At 38.5% G+C, this 17,991-nt stretch overlaps 1 protein-coding gene across 1 annotated transcript; it reads right to left on the bottom strand.

The window, feature by feature from the left end:
• Positions 1–8,050: 8,050 nt before the first annotated feature.
• Positions 8,051–13,258, bottom strand: SUMO1 (small ubiquitin-like modifier 1). Its single transcript, XM_026853304.1, has 4 exons — positions 13,154–13,258; positions 11,853–11,930; positions 9,873–9,944; positions 8,051–8,926 (listed from the first exon to the last, which is right to left on the bottom strand). The coding sequence occupies exons 1-4, from the start codon at positions 13,241–13,243 to the stop codon at positions 8,858–8,860; spliced, it is 309 nt and encodes a 102-aa protein (XP_026709105.1). The 5' UTR covers positions 13,244–13,258; the 3' UTR covers positions 8,051–8,857.
• Positions 13,259–17,991: the final 4,733 nt, after the last annotated feature.

The raw sequence follows: 17,991 nt of genomic DNA, 5'->3' as shown, positions 1-17,991 counted from the left end.
TAGCGCCTCACCTAAGCCAACCGACCTCCTCCTCTGGCCAGGCAGGCACAAAACTGTGCTTCCCACCATTAACTGGAGCTTCCTCTTAGGAAGCCCTGGCAGACACGGAGCCCCCTGCCCCCGTAGGCTCCTGTTCACACTCCCTCCGCCCCTTACGGTGTTTCGGCGAGGAGGCTTTCGCTCACGCTGCCTACCCGTGGTTGTCTGGCTCACCTGCCTCCGTCTGAGCGGAGATGCTTTCCCGCCAGCCGAGAGCGGCAGGAGCGCCGGGAAGCGCCAGCGAGGGGGCGCGGGGCGCTGCGGGGAGGCTCCCGCCGCGGCCTGCCCGCAACTGCCGCGGCTCGCACACCGCTCAAAGGGAACCTGGGCCACAGAGGCGTTCCCCGATGCCTTTTTTAGAGGGACGGCACAGACGAAGGTAAAAAGGCTGGTCGGGTCTGCTCCAGCGCTGCATCTTAAATCCCTGCAGCTCCTGACAAGTCTTTCTCGGTCCTGGTTTAGAACTGGAGAAATGCGGACTGTTTGTAGCCTTCCCATTTCACCACCGAGGTCCTCCAGCTGACAGATCAGCTACCAGACTTTTAGGCTTTTTTTTAGACTTTACCTGTTTCCTCTAAGTGTCCTCACTTTTCTGGAACTAGATGAAACCCCCGTGCCTTCCCCCTCATGTATTACAACTTCAAAACATTTAGAAAAAATACAAAGTTGGCAGAAGTTCAGAGCACCAGCAACATATTGGGACACTACTAGGAAATTAATGTAAGAGTCACCAGATACAAAGGCAAGTACTTACCTACTGAAAGAAAAAATAGTAAAACATTTACCATATAGAAAAAACAGGCAATCCTGGCCACAGTGACAGGAAAAGTCCCGTAAGTCAAATTTACTTCAATTAGTACATAAAGCATAGCACTCAAGAATTTTAGATCTCAGTAACAGATAAATCATCAGAAAGTCAACTTTAAGCGCATTATTAATTATATTCCTGTTCAGATTCCTTCTGGAAAATGGCAAGAAGAGAAATCTGAACAGGAAAAACTAAGAGCAGAAAAGCAGAAAGGCGGCAGCTACAAGTGGAGAAGAGAAAGGGACAAAAACAGAAGAAATGGAAAAAGAAAGAGCATATCTAATGGAAAAAGTGAAAGCAGATCTGGAAAAGGAGGAACAAAGGAGCATGGCAGGGATGCCAACGAGAATAATGTTCGCAACTGAGAAGGGAACATTTGAATGGAATGACGACACAGAACTACTGTGGTCTGTGCTTTGCTTTTTATCAGCCAGGCACATACATCCAAACCCATCAATGTTTCAGCATGAAGAAACACATCTATAACAAAGAATCTTCTAATATAATAGCAGACTAATAACACATAAGAGTGTAAAAGAAGCCAGCAAACTGATCCAGTACCCCTGGGGAAAATTCCAAACTAGAGGATAACATCACAGACCTTTTAATCTGAAACATGTGCATACATAAAGTTCCATCTTCTAGCAGCATCTTCGATTTTTCCCAAGTTTAGTATTGTGTGTATGTCTAATAATCTAACTTTTTAAAATGCTTTAATCCATTTATCATTACTCTAAATTCTGAGTCTGTCCTAAAATTACAATTTTCCAACTAATTAATGAAAAATCACTATCAACAGTGAATCAAAATCATCAAATTCAGTTTTTCAACCAATTATACCTATCTTACAGTGAGTTCATGAAGACAGCATTCCACACTTCCTATACAGCACCAAAACCACTACTGAGCATTTTCCCTGACAAAAACCTCAGCATGGTTACAACTACATGGTTATAAAGGCACTTCACAGCAATGCAGGTTATTCCTTAATGATACAAGAATTTTATACTACAAAAAAATGCAGTGAGCACTTTTGCTCTTTTCTCCCTAATGCTATGTCAGCAGAGGCAAACAACCAACCAGCAAACACTTTAAGGCAAAGCTCCGGGAAACCCATCAGTATAAGAAACAAGCTCTGGTGTAATCTAATTATCACATTTCTATTCACCTTTTGAAGCGTTCTGCTTATACAAAACACCACATTCTGACACTATCTTACTGCTTTGCTTCTGTTATACTTAGGTTTTCAAGTGGTATTGGGGAGAACAGCGACCTCCTTGGGTGATTTTGAAAGGATGCAGCCTACCTAGAAATGACTGAACACTTCGGAGGGTATCCCCTGGTTACAGATATATTAAGAACTAGATTTGTAGAAGTAGCGTCTTTTAATCACATGGTTGAAAAGAAAGGACGAATCTGATTTATAAAGCATTTTTCGATATTAGTACCATGCCCTGCTTCACTTTATTTCAGGAAAAGCAAGTAGACATTCAAGTCAAACTGCTGGACTGCAGTTATTTTAACCTTATTTTAGAATTTTAGAAATTATTTTAAATAGTACTCAATGAAGCAGACCTCTGGTTTGATTGTCCTTAACTTCCCGTTCTCAAAGGAAGGAGGATACTCCTTTGCTTCATGAACTTCCTTGACTTTCTTTCATGCTTCTTACAGTGTGAATCCTCCTGCAAAAATAACCTATTTTTGACCACCATCCTGTTTACATCTAAATCTCTAATAAGGCTCTTTATTGCCTCTTTGCTTGTTGCATAGCCTGGGTTCTTGTTCTGGTCTCGTGTTCTAGTTCCACAAAGATGTATTGCAATTTTTTCTTTTAGCTTTTGTTCTCTGAACTTTCCTAGTTGACTCTGTGCTCTTCTCCATCCCTTGTCTTCCACATCTGTTTCATGTAAATCATATACCTGTATCCCATGGTCCTCATGTCCTCCTCAAAAGCACACACACAAAAACTACAGTTCAGGTTTTTGCCCCCTTACAGACAGCATGAAGGGAAGTAGACAGTATTTTTTTTTTTTTAATTTGCAGAACCAGACATACACTAAGTATCACTAACCAGCATCTGTTCTCTATTTATTCTAATTTCTCTCCCCTTTGCTTTGGCAATTGGCTTAACTCTTTGGGCTAGAACCTGCTCTTCTTCTGGCAAGAATGTTCAGCAAACCCAAGGTTGCTATAGCAATTAATGATCATTTACGTTTTAGTTTACAGAAGCATCAACTAGAAGAAGAGCAGAGGAACCAGGAAGGGGAGGCAGCAAAGAAGTCACAATTAGAAGAAAGCAGTTCAAGAACCTATTTGGGCAGCAGCAGGAGGATTATCACAGAAAGCTGCTGCAGTTCCAGAAGACAGCTAGCGGAACAAGAAGGAGCAGGTAGTCTATAGAAAGGCTAATACTTACTTCTAGCTGCAGATTATTGATCTGAATGGATGATTCCAGTAAAGACACAGACTTAGACTGTGCATCTGACATGGGAGTCCCCATGACACTAAGACCCAAACTTGGAGTACCCCAGCTGCTCCTCCTCTATTAAATAGATATGGTAATAATAGTTGTCTCTTCCACAGTCCCTGCCACCTGGAGAAGTTCCACAGCCTAGCTACAACACACCTGTGCAAGACACTAGCAATAATAAGATTCATGCTACATCAGTTCATTTATGCTTTCATTATATATCTCCTGTGAAAGCATGAGTCCCAGTAGCTACACAGTTTAAAAAAAGATTCTACTTCTAACAAATAGTTGCAGAGGAAGGCTTGAAAACCTAAATGCCAAGCAGATTTAAAAAAAAAAATCCAATTACAGTTTATGACACTCACAAGTTGGAGACAATATTAAATACTTGTAATGTCAGTATAACTGTATTTTCTATTTGTAATTATGAAAAAAAAATTCCTAAATAGGAAGTATGTGAGCAGCTAATAGCTATTGGTGATCTATTTCTAAGAGGTAGAAAAATGCAGACACAGAAAAGACAAGATATGAATCTGAGGAGCAGATGAAGAAATAGGAAGATACTAGACTAACTATAGAGGATGCCAAAACACAAGCACAACTTTTAATCAGGTATATAGCTATTAATCAAATAGTGAAATTATTTTTTTCCTTATTAATAATAGCACATTTTTACACCTAGTGCCAGACTATAAAAAAAAATACTTCTCTAATCAAGAGTTCTACCAGTGTCATTAACATCCATGTACATCTTATCTGTATTTTAACTAGTTTAGTTTATAACATGCATCTACACTACAGAAAGAAGCCCAGCTAGATTTCCCCACACATCTGAAACCATGATCACCTTTACACAGTCCATAGGAGTAAGCTCCAGCATAGCGTGCTTTCAAAACTCAACCTACCACCACCTCAGAACACAGGAACTGGGAGTCTGCAAACCACATACTAAAACCACTGCAAATAGCATAACAGGCCTTCTTAAGGGAAGCCTAGATCAATTTGTCAAGCACAAAGCAGTGCCAGGGATAAGAGAATACACAGGAACTACAGCTGACCAGGAATGACTACCTCCTGCTTGCTCTATTCAATGCTGTTGTGACAGAAAAACATACTGGCACACAAGAAGGTATTACCATAACCCAACATTTTCTTTCCTGGCCCATTCCAAACCTTGCTCAAAGCCAACTCCCAGGGCAAGTCCAGTCTGCCCAGGCTCAGTGCCTCAGAAGGCATAGTATGCACTGTGGCAAACTCATGTAAAGTGCCCTTCAAGGAGCAACAAGCTAACCAGGTTATGTAGGTTTCAAGTCAAAGCACCTGCTTTCTAACCCAAGAAGGAATTCTGTCCTGTGTCTGCGATCTACTTTATTAACACTATCTGCAGGCAAAGAGCAGATCTAGAACAACATCTGCAGTTCCAACAAGAACTACTAATAGAAGCTACCAGACTCGAACACATTCAAGATGTTGTTTATCCATGGGTGTTCTATTATTTTCAGCTGCTTGAAAAACTAAGCCCAAACACAATACAAAAGAATAAATAAATGCTTGGTGCCAGGAATGGGTCACTGTCATGAGCTCTTTCAGTTCCAGTCTAATTAAAATTCCAACCTGATTCAGAAGAGGAACCAATGTTCCTTTTTTTGATAGGTGCTACTCTCATTCACAAATGATTTTCCCAGATTGCAACAGTTGCCTGTGTATACATCCTATTGATAGCAAGCATTCATGTTTTATCAACCAGTAGAAATAAATCCAGACAGACCTCCTGAGGTGCCAAGAATATATTTAGTTTATCCTTTGCTGCTTCATCCCAGACTCTGATTCATTTTGTATTGAGAGAAAATTGAGCTGTCATTTTACAAAAGCTTTGAAGACCTCAGTGCTGACTTGAGGAATCCTCCAAACTAATAAAATGCAATAAACGTGCTACTGTTTAAGAACAGACTAGATTTTGGTATCAGCGATAACAGAAACACCATAGGCAGATGAGAACTTTTCTTCCTCGTATATCAGGTTTATCTTATTTTCTGTTTCTCTAATGTTCTGTAACATAAGAAATTGTAATATTTGTAGATTAAGTTCTTATTGCAGTTCCTGTAGAGTCTCCTGTGGAGAAGAGTAATCAATTTTTGCAGTCTCTAAACTGAAGATGAACTTCATTAAATTAAATATGTATTAAGTACTGGCCCTAAAAGCAAAACAAAACCAGTTTATACTACTCCAAACTTGCACAACTGCTACAGTTCTCTGTATGATGCTTCAGAAGCTGATATTCTCATTTAAGAAAACTTACCTGAACAGCAGTAGTCCAAAAGCGTATACAAGCGTGCAGGTCAGCACAGACATCTTAGCACTGTATTCTTAAAAATAAAATAATTTCTATTTAAAGTAGGAAAAAAGGTATACAGCTGTAGTGCTTCTAAAACAATACATGGTTATTAAAAATTTGTGGCACACTTCAAGTTTTAGCATTATCTGACATCCTAACTGAAGTGCAAATCCTGCCAATGTGTACACATTTAACTTTCAGGAAAAAAAGCCCTCATTTTGTCAAACTGATGATCTTGTAGACATATTTATACTTAAGAGAATATACAAATCCTATAAAGACACCAGCATTAAAAAAAAAATCTGTTGAGACTGATCATTTTGTAAAGCACTTTCAATACAACTTTTATGTCACCATAGTGAGTACTAAATATATTAATTTCACAATTAGAAATGAAGCAAGGATTAGCTTCCACCTTCCACTGCATAACTGACTCAGTGAAGACACATTCATTCTCCCACCATCACTTTTTTTTTTAAACACTTAAAACCAGCCACTGACAGCTGAACTCAGTTACTCTAATACACAGGTAAGCATGTGAACGAAGAAAAATTGCAGGAAGAAAAAAAGATTCTTTTCTCTGCTTTTCTCCAACATATGAAGGCCAATCTGACTTGTTCTTCAAAGCTGCAAATGGTTTAGAAATTCCACTCCAGACCATCTTTTCAAAAAGAAATTTGAAAACTATTAGTTCTCCCTGAGAAATGAAGGAAATTCAAGTATGTCTACTCCTTGACTTCAAAATTCAGGTTTTATTTCAATGTACAACTTCCAAGAATGAACTTCCTTAAAAAGGATACTAGTGCTTCTGTGTAGCATATGTATCTTCTCATTTTACATGAAGCTCTCAATACTAATCTTTGAGGCAGAGTACAGTTTTCCTGTCATTACTGTTCCATCACGTTGTAACAGTACAGACATTGCTTTAGACCAGCAGCTCTGCTTAGATAATAGTTTTCTGAGGTTTCACAAGTCTGAGAAAGAGGTCAAATCAGTTTGTCACTGGTACCATATCCACTCTATAAAGAGATGTATTTTAGGACAAGGTTACACAACAGAAAGAAATCTTCGCCTTGAGCTTCATCCTACTGAAGCTGCATTCTGCAGGAAACCCTCCTTCATAGTCTCAAGAGAACTAAACGAAGTGCTTCAACTAGAAAGCTGATACAAATGAGCATATAAAATAGATCTGGAAGAGGAAAGTGAACAGTAAGAAGCAAAGAAAGTTGGTGCAGCAACTAGAGTACTAGCATCAAACCCAGGGGATCTGGATTCTGTTCTCAGCTCCACTTTCAGCTTCTAGAGTGCCTGGAGTAAACTACCATCCCCTGCACCTCAGTTCCTAATTTGTAGAAGGGGGATAATAGGAATTTGTCTACTAATAAAAACATTATACAAATTTTAATTAGAAGATGATCTGATAAAAATCACAAGGCTGGTTTGCTTCTGGTATTCTGAAGCATATATATTTAGTATTCTAAAAAACCAACTGGAGACAAATGCAAAGAAGCCATGTTGTTCTATATCATAGTAGCAATCCCTCTTCCCTCTAAGAATTAAATTACATTGAGTACTTCAAGAAAACCTCATATTTGACATTTTGTAATCAAAACTTTTAATCTTTAAAAAATTGCTTAGTGCAACTACGTGTACAAAAGTATTACTAAATCAGAAACAGGACACAAACCACAAGCATGAAAGAAAATGCATTCCTAGCTTTACAGCAAGTGCCATAAGAACTAATCATTCAAAATCTGCAATTTCTTCCAAGTATGCCAGTACTAAAATGTGTCTTTAAATGAAGTTGGTATTCACAGCGAACTCAATTTACCATACCAAATCAGAAACAAGTCCTATTTATCTGCAGAAAGGCCAAAGCAGGGACAGTGCAGAAACCTCCTCTGCACACCACCCGGCCTATAACCTCCCATCTGAGCTTTCATATCCAGTAACATGTTCTCAAACTGACCATATAAAACTTGCAACTAGCTAGTACATGAAGTAGACCCTCATAATGATGCCCGATGACATATCATGACACTTCCATGTCATCCATCATAGAGATTATTTAATGGTACCATGATAATATGAAATGTAGACACTGAAAACCATCTTTGTATTTCCCTCCAAACTGCATTTTCAGTTTACCTTTTGTGCATGAAGCTTTATGTAATATTCTCTAAAAGGAAAAGCAAATAGTCTCAAATAGTAACCTGCAAACCAAGCAGATCAAGTATTTTACTAGGGCAAGTAGAAAAAAGTAATTTTTTTTTAATGAGGTATATTTACAGAGCACATTTTTTTGCTGGCTTCAAAGTATAGTTACGGGAAAAGCATGCCCTAATTATAGCTTTTTATGGTTTTGCTCATTTCCAAACATTTGAAAAGAAAATGCAAGTTGTTTATAAAATTGTTTTTCTTGTTTATTTTAAATGAAGCTGGTACAGACAATGTCCATTCAAAACCCACGTCCCAGGCCAAAAGGTACAAACAAGAGTGTCAAAGTAACACCAGTTGTCTGCTGTGAACATTCTTGCATGAATACCTGCGTGTACTAATTGCTATATGAAGTTAAAATGCTTCTGGGCTCTTCTGGCAAGATTTAAGAATCATTAGGGTTTTCAATTTTATGTCTTCAGCAAAGCCATCTCTGGAGCAAGGTACAGATGACAACAGTTCTAGCTTTTCCGTTTCCAACTTGGTAATCTTCTTCGTTGGGCCATCAGCACAATTTAAGCAAAATAGCTCTGAGTTATGGATACACAATTTCTCCACAGTTTAGTTCTGAAAAACTTCATCTCGCACTGAAAGTTATAGTCCAGGAGTGAAACAGTCACACATCAAAACTTCAGGGCAGATATGGAAGTCATTAAGAACACTTGCCCACCTGGCAGATCTTACAGCCTTCGTGCCTGAAATGCACGAACCTAGTGAACATACAAACGCATGTGTGTACATGTATTTCTAAAGGGGAGGGCAGAAGGGAAGAGGGGAGCAAGGCTGCAGCTGGATCACAAAAGTTCAGCACAATGAAAACAGAAACAATAGTGTATAATGAGCACGAGAATTCAAAATACCAGACGCTTGAAAATAAACTCCCAGAGATGGGGTGCCAGTTTCAATTCAGTGTTGAACACCACATTACAAAAGAACTATTATTTAAAAATAAAAAAGGATTAAGGGGGAAGAAAACAAACAGAAGGATCTAAACTGTTGAGTGACCCCCCGTCTGTTCCTGATAAACTTCAATCACATCTTCTTCCTCCATCCCCAGCTGTGAGAACAGAGAAAAACAGCATATAATTGTTATAAATCTGGTGTACGGAATTCAGAGCAGGTCCTAGACAAGTTATACAATGGTTTGTTCCTCTGCCCCATCATAATTCAAAGGGGTGAAAAAGTTTTCAGTCACCATCTCACTAGCCAACATTCAGGATTTTTAGTCCTTTTCCTTCAGTCTTATACATCTCAAAGCAAAAGCCTTATCAGTGAAACCTAAATCCTCTTGTGGAGCAATACACATCAATCTGGAAGTTGCTGGCTTTATCTTTCTCCAAATCCCTTCTTGGGCAACAGATGCACAGGAACATAACCAACATCATAGTGCATGCACCAGCTGTACAGCCACGTGAAATATATAGCACACTACTAGCTCACAACATAGCTAAAACCTACAGCTTTTAACTCAAAACCTGTTTACAGCTGTTCTCTCAGAGAGCATAAATTGTTCAATTTCACAGTGCACAAGTTTGATTTTTCAGGTCATTATTGTAACAGTTCCCTCTGCTTTGTCATAACAATTGGTGGAAGTCACTGGACAGCAGAAGTGGTGTTTTCTGTTTGTTTACACTTTCATCTAATAAATGTGAACTAAATAAATATTTATTCCAAAGTCACACTGAAGTTCTAGTTCAACAACTGGGAAGTTCCCTTAAGTTTTTTTCTTCTCTCTGGTGGGCAGTGACTACACCCTTCCTTCTGCAACAACATTACACATGAAGGTCCAATCAGTCTCTTTCAGAACTGCATATCTGCCTTATTAAAGATTCTAGTCAAACAAATATAGTCAGACTATATTTGACTAAATATAGTCCACAAAGTTGGCTATATTAAAGAAAAACTTCCATTCTGGTTAACAGGCTAGCAGAACAGAGAAACTAACCAATTTGGTATTTCATTTCTACAGTGAACTATGTAATACTTTATAGAAAGAAACTCACCTCCTTGGGGGTATGATTATCAGTAATTCTCTGACCCTCGAAGAGAAACCTGAGTGAATTCATTGGAACACCCTAAGAAACAAGATGTACAAAAAACAACTTACTGAAACTTGTACAGATTTACAAGAAAAACTTTTAAGAATAACACAACTGATAAAGAAAGTGTTAGCTCTTGTTACACAGGAGCACAGCTATTCTGTTGCGACCATGTAACTACAAAGAAGTGATTCAAGGAGCATGATAGTGCTGAAATGTGTGTTTGTTCCAGTCTCACTGGAGTTCTAGCTCAACAACTTGGGTAGTTTCCTTAGCTTTTTTCTCTTGACTTATTTATACTGACTACACCCTCTCTTCCAAGATCACATTATGTACAAAGGTTCTGTCTTTTTCTGAACTGTGTATCAGCCTTATTAAAGATCCTAAGACAACAGAAGGAACATGATGTTTACTTCATTAACTCCTACCCTTGCTTTCCCAATCTTCTATCAGCACAGGAAGGAATGGCAACCTTTACCATTATCAGTTCTGTAAAAATCCTACACTGAGGAGAAGAAAGAGCAGAGCTGAGGGGAAGAAAAAGGAACATGATTCAAACAGGGAGAACAGAACATCCTAATGGTAAATAAAGTTAAGTTGCAGTATGTCTGTTGTACAGTGTGCGTGTGTTACATCAGAGTGTCATACTTCACAACAATAAAGTAAACACCTGATCTTTTTCTTCTCTTTGAAGTTACGAACAAAACCACAAGTGAAATATGATCTAGTTTGTGTCTCAATTAGATCTCAGAAATATTGCTTGCAAATAACTAGAGAGAAAAATTCACAGGAAAGAACAGCTCTTCACACTGTTCCAACAATCCCTCTGGCCAGCTTGGAAGAAACATTCAGTCCCTTTACCAGAGAAAAGCTACTCGACACCAAAAACCGTATTGATTGCTGATAAAGGAAGTCACATACTCACCAGAATTCAATCCAGGAGATTGATATAGCTGTGTTCATTCAAACAATTATTTTTTAAAAAACAGATTTCTACACACATGCATTTTCATTGATCAATAAGACCTGCATAAATTATTTCCAAAATCTTATTTAAAAAAAATATCAATTTTTGCAAATTAATTGCAATTCTAATAACTTGAATTGGCTACAAACATATCTGGTGTTCAATCTTTTCTTTCTTCTTACTCCAGAAGGATAGCAAAAAAGAACATATTCTACAAAAGAACACTTCAACTGACAAGTTCAACTTGTCTCAAGGTAATAAGAAAAAAAATCAACGTATTATTTCTTATAATTATATCTCCTGAAGTGAACTCCAACACAGTTATTCAAGAAAAGGCCACACAAGACATCTATCCCCACAGCTGGGGGTAAACTAGGCCAGGGCTTCTGGAAATAGCAGCAGTAAATCCACAATATCTGCCACAGAATCTAGAAGAGAAGATATATTTTTGTTCTCTACCAGGAGTTACTATTTACCTACATCCACACTTCATGTTGCAGATTTCTTTAACTTAGGGCATAATAGCTAGTGTTAATTGATTACCATATTAATAGCTGTAAGAATATATAGAATATAAGAATGCTATAGGCTGCTCTTATTCTAAGCCGCAGTATTCTACAGCTTTAAGGGAGTTTTGCCTGGAGATGGAAGATTTTGCAGTAATTATAAATGATGCTTGGGCATTTTAAAAGATAACTTCTATGTCTTCTGAGCAGCCACTATATATTTTCAAACAGTAATGTTAACTTACTACAAAATTCACAACTATCTTACATAGAAATACCTTTACTTGCTAAAAGAAACAAGGATATTCGTTACACTGGTACTGTCAGATACCTGTCCTGCTGATAACTATAGACAGAAGCTTGACTCTCTCAACAGATGTCTTTATTTGAAAGAACAGTGAGAAAAGTAAAGCAAAAATGTTTGGCTTTTCTATTTTCTTTTTAAAGAGAGAGTGTCACTGTTTCACAAACCTGTCTTTGACAGTATGATTCTTTGAGTTTCTTGAGGTGTGTTGTCATTTTCACCTTGAAGTGAATTTCACTGCTGTCCTAAGAACAGAAAAGAAAAAAGTTACTCTCTTTGTAGTAACTGCTTGTTTTATCTATCCTAATTTTAAGACTTTCATTAAGAAAAACTTAAGTGAACTACCATGGAATGCAGTTTAACTATCTTGCATACCTTGGTGCATCATAACATGAACCTCCAGGATGATCTATCAGTCACCAAATTCATCATGCACTTCCACAGGAAGCTCTATTTTAAAACAGATGGCATAGTATAGCCTTAGGCTCACTATGGAGGTTTTGGATTTAGAAGTACTAAAAACCATACATGGTTCAGTCTGTGCTTCCATCTTTCCCCAGCTGATGTACTTATGAAATACAAACATACATATGTGGGGGACTTCTGCTCTAAGATTCCAAAAGAGACAAGTTAAAGCTTGCACTTAAAAATATATACAAAGCCTTGTTCAATATGAGTAATTATCTACAAGTTAGGTTACAGTCAGATTTGGCAACACAACACTAACCTAAGGAGCGCCTTAGTTCTCATTATTCTAGAGTCCCTCCTACCAGCCATAAATTACACACAACCACAACTGTCAAAATGGCTACAGATAAAACAGACTGCAAGAAGTTCTGTGCAAGAACCACGTGGGTCACATATAGCTTTTGAATGTGTTCTCATCTCTGCCGATTAAACCAACAGAAGGTAAGCTGGTTTGTGGTAGTCCTGCTTTAAGTCACTCGCCCCCAGTCAACGGCACAGCAATTGCACTAATACTCCAACAAACAATAATGAGTGAAGTCACATGAGTTAGGAGTTCTTTGCATAGAAGGACCCTTGCATTCACATTCCAACAGAACTTGAATTCAGATTTATAATCCACCATTCACACCTACCAACATGCCAGCCAACAGAATCCTCTTTCCCTATCCAAGAAAGCTGACCTCATGCTTACTGCAAAACATTAACTCAGTTTATCACTTTTGCCACATATTTCATTCATACCCCTGGATAAATTAGCCCTCAATGCATCAGGTCCCCTAGTTGAAAGATGGGGATCACACTGATCAAAGCTCTAAAAGAAAAATCAACCCACTACACCAGAGAGTATACTAACATACATTACTGACAATTGGCAAGTAGTTTATTGAAGGGGAGGATCCACATTAAAGAACTGAAACTATCAACTTTCATTTGTTCATTTCTACAATGCAAAAACTCACACCTTCACCAAATGTCAACAAGTAATTATGTAAAAACTCACCTGCCCAATGACTTTGAGTTTAATATATTCCCCTTCTTTCTTATCTCCTAAGTCCTCAGCTGAAGGTTTTGCTTCCTGAAAGAAAAACATTAAAAAAAATCTGATCAGTCCAACACTTTGTTATTTTCACTGGACAGTATGACAGCTGCCATTCTCCATATTACATGAAATTAGACTATCCAGGGCACCTTATTTCTTCCTGTGTGTGAAAATAATAGCAACACAGTATTATGAAAGGCTCTCTGACTGCCTGTGAAAAGTTTAATTAATGACAGAAGAGAAACACTGTGAAGAACATTAAGAGACAAGAGAAGGATCATTTGGAAATAGATGACATGCAAAAATGAGAAGTACGATTCTATACCACTAACTCCTAGTCAACAGACTGCAAAAAAGAAATACACAAAGTGTACCAAGAGGCTCAGATATCTGACAGAAAAAAAGAACACTGTGAGGAAAGTAAACAGAAAGTACTTGTGACACTCTATCAGTGTAAAGAGAGTGAACCATGCAAACATTTTTCAGTCTATTGCATCAAAAGTAGTCACTACTTTCAAAAGGATGGTCAGGCCCCTTTTCTATAACAACAAAACAACAATAAGTAACAGCTTCCTTCTAGCATGTTCGTTTTAAGACCACAGTTCTTAAAAGTTACAGTTGTAAGAACTATAATATTTTGATATTCTTCCAGGGTAAGAAATAATTTTACAGACTTGAACACTAAAGCTCATCAAAAGGGTTTAAGTGTTACGTTCTATGAGACATGAATTCAAGACATCAAAATTTTCATGTTAGCTGCTGATAAGTAAGACAAATGAGAGATCGGGTGCTATTAACTCCATCCCTTGCCTGTCACTACATATTCTGAATCAGGCCTTTAGTTATGTTCCACTGCAACACAAAGGGATTTTACACAGACTCTGCCTCAGGTCCAGATGGTGCTCCATGAAGAAATCTTCCCAAGCAGTCAGAAACAAGGATATCCTGCTAATCATGTTTCAAATCGTTCTTTTATATTTTATTGCTTAACACAGTAGACAAAGCAAGCAAAATATGTACAGGTGCCTACCACATAGGTTTTCCCAGCCCTAAAGGGACTTTTCGCTGAGTATATAGAAACATCCTTTGTATAGTTAGACTTGAACATTCTTTAGGATCAAGCACCAAAAACACATGATAACCTTCTGTATTAAGTCCATCCAGATAGGTGTCTCTCTCCAGATTAAGTGCCAGACAAAGACTTTTCAAGCATTCCCTTCCCCACCCCCCCTAAAGAGGTTAAACGTGCACAACTTCTTTGGATGTTAAAAGTTCAGGGAAGGGCAGGGAGGAAAGTCTGCAAACACCTTCCCTCTCTGTACCAGTCTCAGTCTGGAGGAAAGAAAGAGAGGAAGTGCTCTTTGTATCAGTTTGACTCACTGCCTCAAGCCAAACCCATCAGGGTTTCTGTGATGACAAAAAAGTAGGAGCCAGAGACTCCATCTGGTTCCAATGCTTTTTTTTTTTTTTTTAAATACCCACCTGAGCACAACCTGGACTGCTGGGACTGGGTTTGAGTTTGAAGGGTGATGAATCAAAAACTGACCCCAGGCTTTCAAGAAACTAGACACTTGCCCTCAGGTCTCCAAGCAAGTTATTTTTGAAGTGGGAAAGGAGTCTTTGCTGGTAACACTGTCACGGCAACCGTGCTCCCCACTAAAGTTTTCCCTTTCTAAGATATCTAAACTGTAACCTCATGGAATTATTTGCAGGAATGAAAATACACTGGTTTCCACTACTGACTAAAAAGGAAAAGAAAAGCAAGAACCTGCAGCTTTTTTATGATAACTTGCACAAACATAATTTTTATTGTCCATATGCAGGATTACTAACCTCTAGGAATCAGAAAGAGATCCAGATCTTTACAGACCTGAAGTCTGTAACTTCAAAACTATCTCCTGTTTTGCTATCACTGAAAGAATTTCTAAGAACCTCCTGTCCTTTTACATGACACTTCAGGTCAGTCACTGCCTTAGTTTACTTAGCATAGAAACCAAATTGCACAGCAGCATATTACCCCAGCAGCAGAGACATTAGTAGTAGTTTATCCAGTTCTGTGCATTGTAACAGATCTACCTACTTAGCTTTCCAAAACAAATCATCCCGTACAAGGTATGACAAATCATTGTTGCTACTACGACAGTGCCTCTGGCCAATGTGAGTGGAAAACAATGATTCATAAGATGTTTGATTCCTAACCTCAAGTAAAGAGGGCTCTAGTACTAAAAACGAGTAGGGGAAGCAGCAAACAGTAGAAAAAGCAAAGGGAATTGGAGTCTTAAAACATCATACCATAGAAGATGCTCGTTTAAAGCCCCAGCAACCTCTCACCCACAAATAAGAGCAAACAGAACTGTAATATCAGGAAAAGAGAAATAAGATCAAATCGATGTTGACAATGCCAATAATTGAAGCTTAAAAAAGGAGCAAAATATTTGAAATCAGAACACAACAAGACCCAGCAAGTCTGAAACAGCTCCCTGCATTTTGTCAGTGAACTATACTGCCATTCAACACCAAATGGTAAAGCCAACACAAAACCACTTAAGAACAAAGAAAGCAAGGAGATTGCAAATTTACTAAACTACAAGCATTCACTAAAAAAATCCTGGATCAGCAATCTGCAAGCAAATCTCCAGACTTTTTACTTGCACTGTGAAAAGAACTGGTGTTTAGGGTATCTCATGAAACAGTACATAAAAAAAAAGCTACCATACCAACAGAACAGCAATACCACATCACTCCAAGTTCTAACTTTTCATTAGATGCCCAAAGTTTTAAAGGCTTCATTCCACAGTTTTCCTAAAGAGGTACAAAGTGATGCTCCTAGTACTGTCTCACATTTATATATCAACACTAAATTCATGACTGTAAAAAGCACCCACTTTCTTGGATGAAACACACTGGTATTGCTATTGCAACTAATGAAACCATAAAACAAAGATTTTAAGGCAGTATACTGCAAATTTCCTCCTCCAGTTTTTCAAAGTGCTCAAAATTCAACATCCAAGCCTAAAAAAACTCCTATACTCAGTGCGCTTTAGATCATTTAAAAAAACAAACCAAAACAAAAATTACTAGATGAATAGGACTACAGCACACTTCCTAATACAGCAAATGAACTCTTACATTTGTTACAGGAGTGGGAAAATGCATACAAACTACAGTATTCTTTATTAGTACATTAATGGATAAAAATGCCAGCATCTAGATTCAATTAAAGCAAAACCAGCCTATGACCCTTGAAGGGAGGGGGAAAATGACTCTTTTTGTTTCTGCTTAGATACCACCAAGCAGACATGCATTTTTTTGAAGTCTGCCCTTCTTGCAAGTATTTTTACTTACCATAAAAGTTAATTTCCTATTGGAAATAAAGTAACTAAATCAAGTATACCTTCTTTAGTAACTATAACTGGTGACAAACGATCGCCTCTTAACTTGATTCCAGGGCCAAAAAGAAAGACACTAAGCAATCCACAATTTTGAGTAATTCAGTTATTCCTGTAGGATTGATAAACAGAGGAAGGAGATTTACAGTACTACATTACCATACGTTATACTGTTACTTAAGCATCTGTTTAGCTCTCGTTGCACAGTCCTCCAGAAGTGAACAACACAACATATAACAATGTTTAGCTTATCTATTAAAAAAAATAAAAATCAGGGTCCTTATTCCAAGAACTTTAAAATATATATCCAAAAAAAAGGTTATCACATAAAATGAATTTTACATAGTTCAAGCAGTCTCAAAGTACAAACATGTATGTGTTTTAGCTGAACTTGCCTGGAGAAGGAATTACCTAATGAAAGCTGCTATGTGTTAAAACATGCCTTAGTTCACAAATGCAGAAAGCTACAGAGCAGGTCACGTGAAGACCAGTCTACAAAATCTAGTTCAGAATTTGCCTTTTTTTATGCAGCCACTTTCACGTATTATACTACACTAGAAATATATCCTAATGGGTGCCAGCAATAGCTGTGCTCCTAGCTGCACTCACAGGCTGCAGCACCATCCTCACCAGGAGAGTTGCATTGTGCTTGAAAGTTGGGGGCGGGGAGGAAGACTACCAGCACATACAGCAATGGTTTCTATTCACGGGTCAGAATGTATCCAGGCTATTCCTCAAAGCAGACACAGTGTGTAGTAAGCTTAGCCTTGCCTCTGGATACTTTTAATTTCCTGGCTGGCAATAGTACTACTATTCTTGACTGCACAGCACTGCAAGAGACATTTCTAGATACCGACATTGATTTTTCCAAAGTCGAATTGTCGTCATGACGAAGTTAGAAAACACTGCCATATGAAGGCAATATAAAAAATAAAGCAAAACAGAACACAAATTAAAACCGGAATGCTGTTTTAGCTTTCCACCAGCAGGTCACATAGCCTGAAGCAATAGTTGTAAGCGAAGGACTATATACTTGCGACGCCAAGCAAGCCAGGAACTTCTGGTACAAGTAACTATTTAAGTTCCCGGTGGAGAAGCCAGAATTGACAGGAACATAACAATGTACCAGGACTGAAGGCAGGGCAGAGCTTTGGTAAAGGACGGGGTGTTTAATACGGGCAAACACGCTCAGCTAAGAAAGTCTGGGTTCCCCCCCCCGCCTTTTGCATTCCTAGGGCAAACAGAGGACCTGGCAGGTCTAACCCTACCCCACACAAAGCCTGCTCCAGGGGGAAGAGCATCCTACAGCACACCTGAGAAATGGGAAGGAAAGGACTGCTCCGCAGCACGGCTCACCTCTCGCTGCACTCCCGGCTTGCCAGGGCCGGGTCTGCGCCGGCCGCGATCCCG

This window comes from Athene cunicularia (genome assembly GCF_003259725.1).
Source record: "Athene cunicularia isolate RWA chromosome 7 unlocalized genomic scaffold, athCun1 chr7_part2, whole genome shotgun sequence".
Lineage (NCBI taxonomy): Eukaryota > Metazoa > Chordata > Aves > Strigiformes > Strigidae > Athene > Athene cunicularia.
Note: the sequence above shows the minus strand (reverse complement) of the source record. Positions and strands in the feature narration are given on the sequence as shown.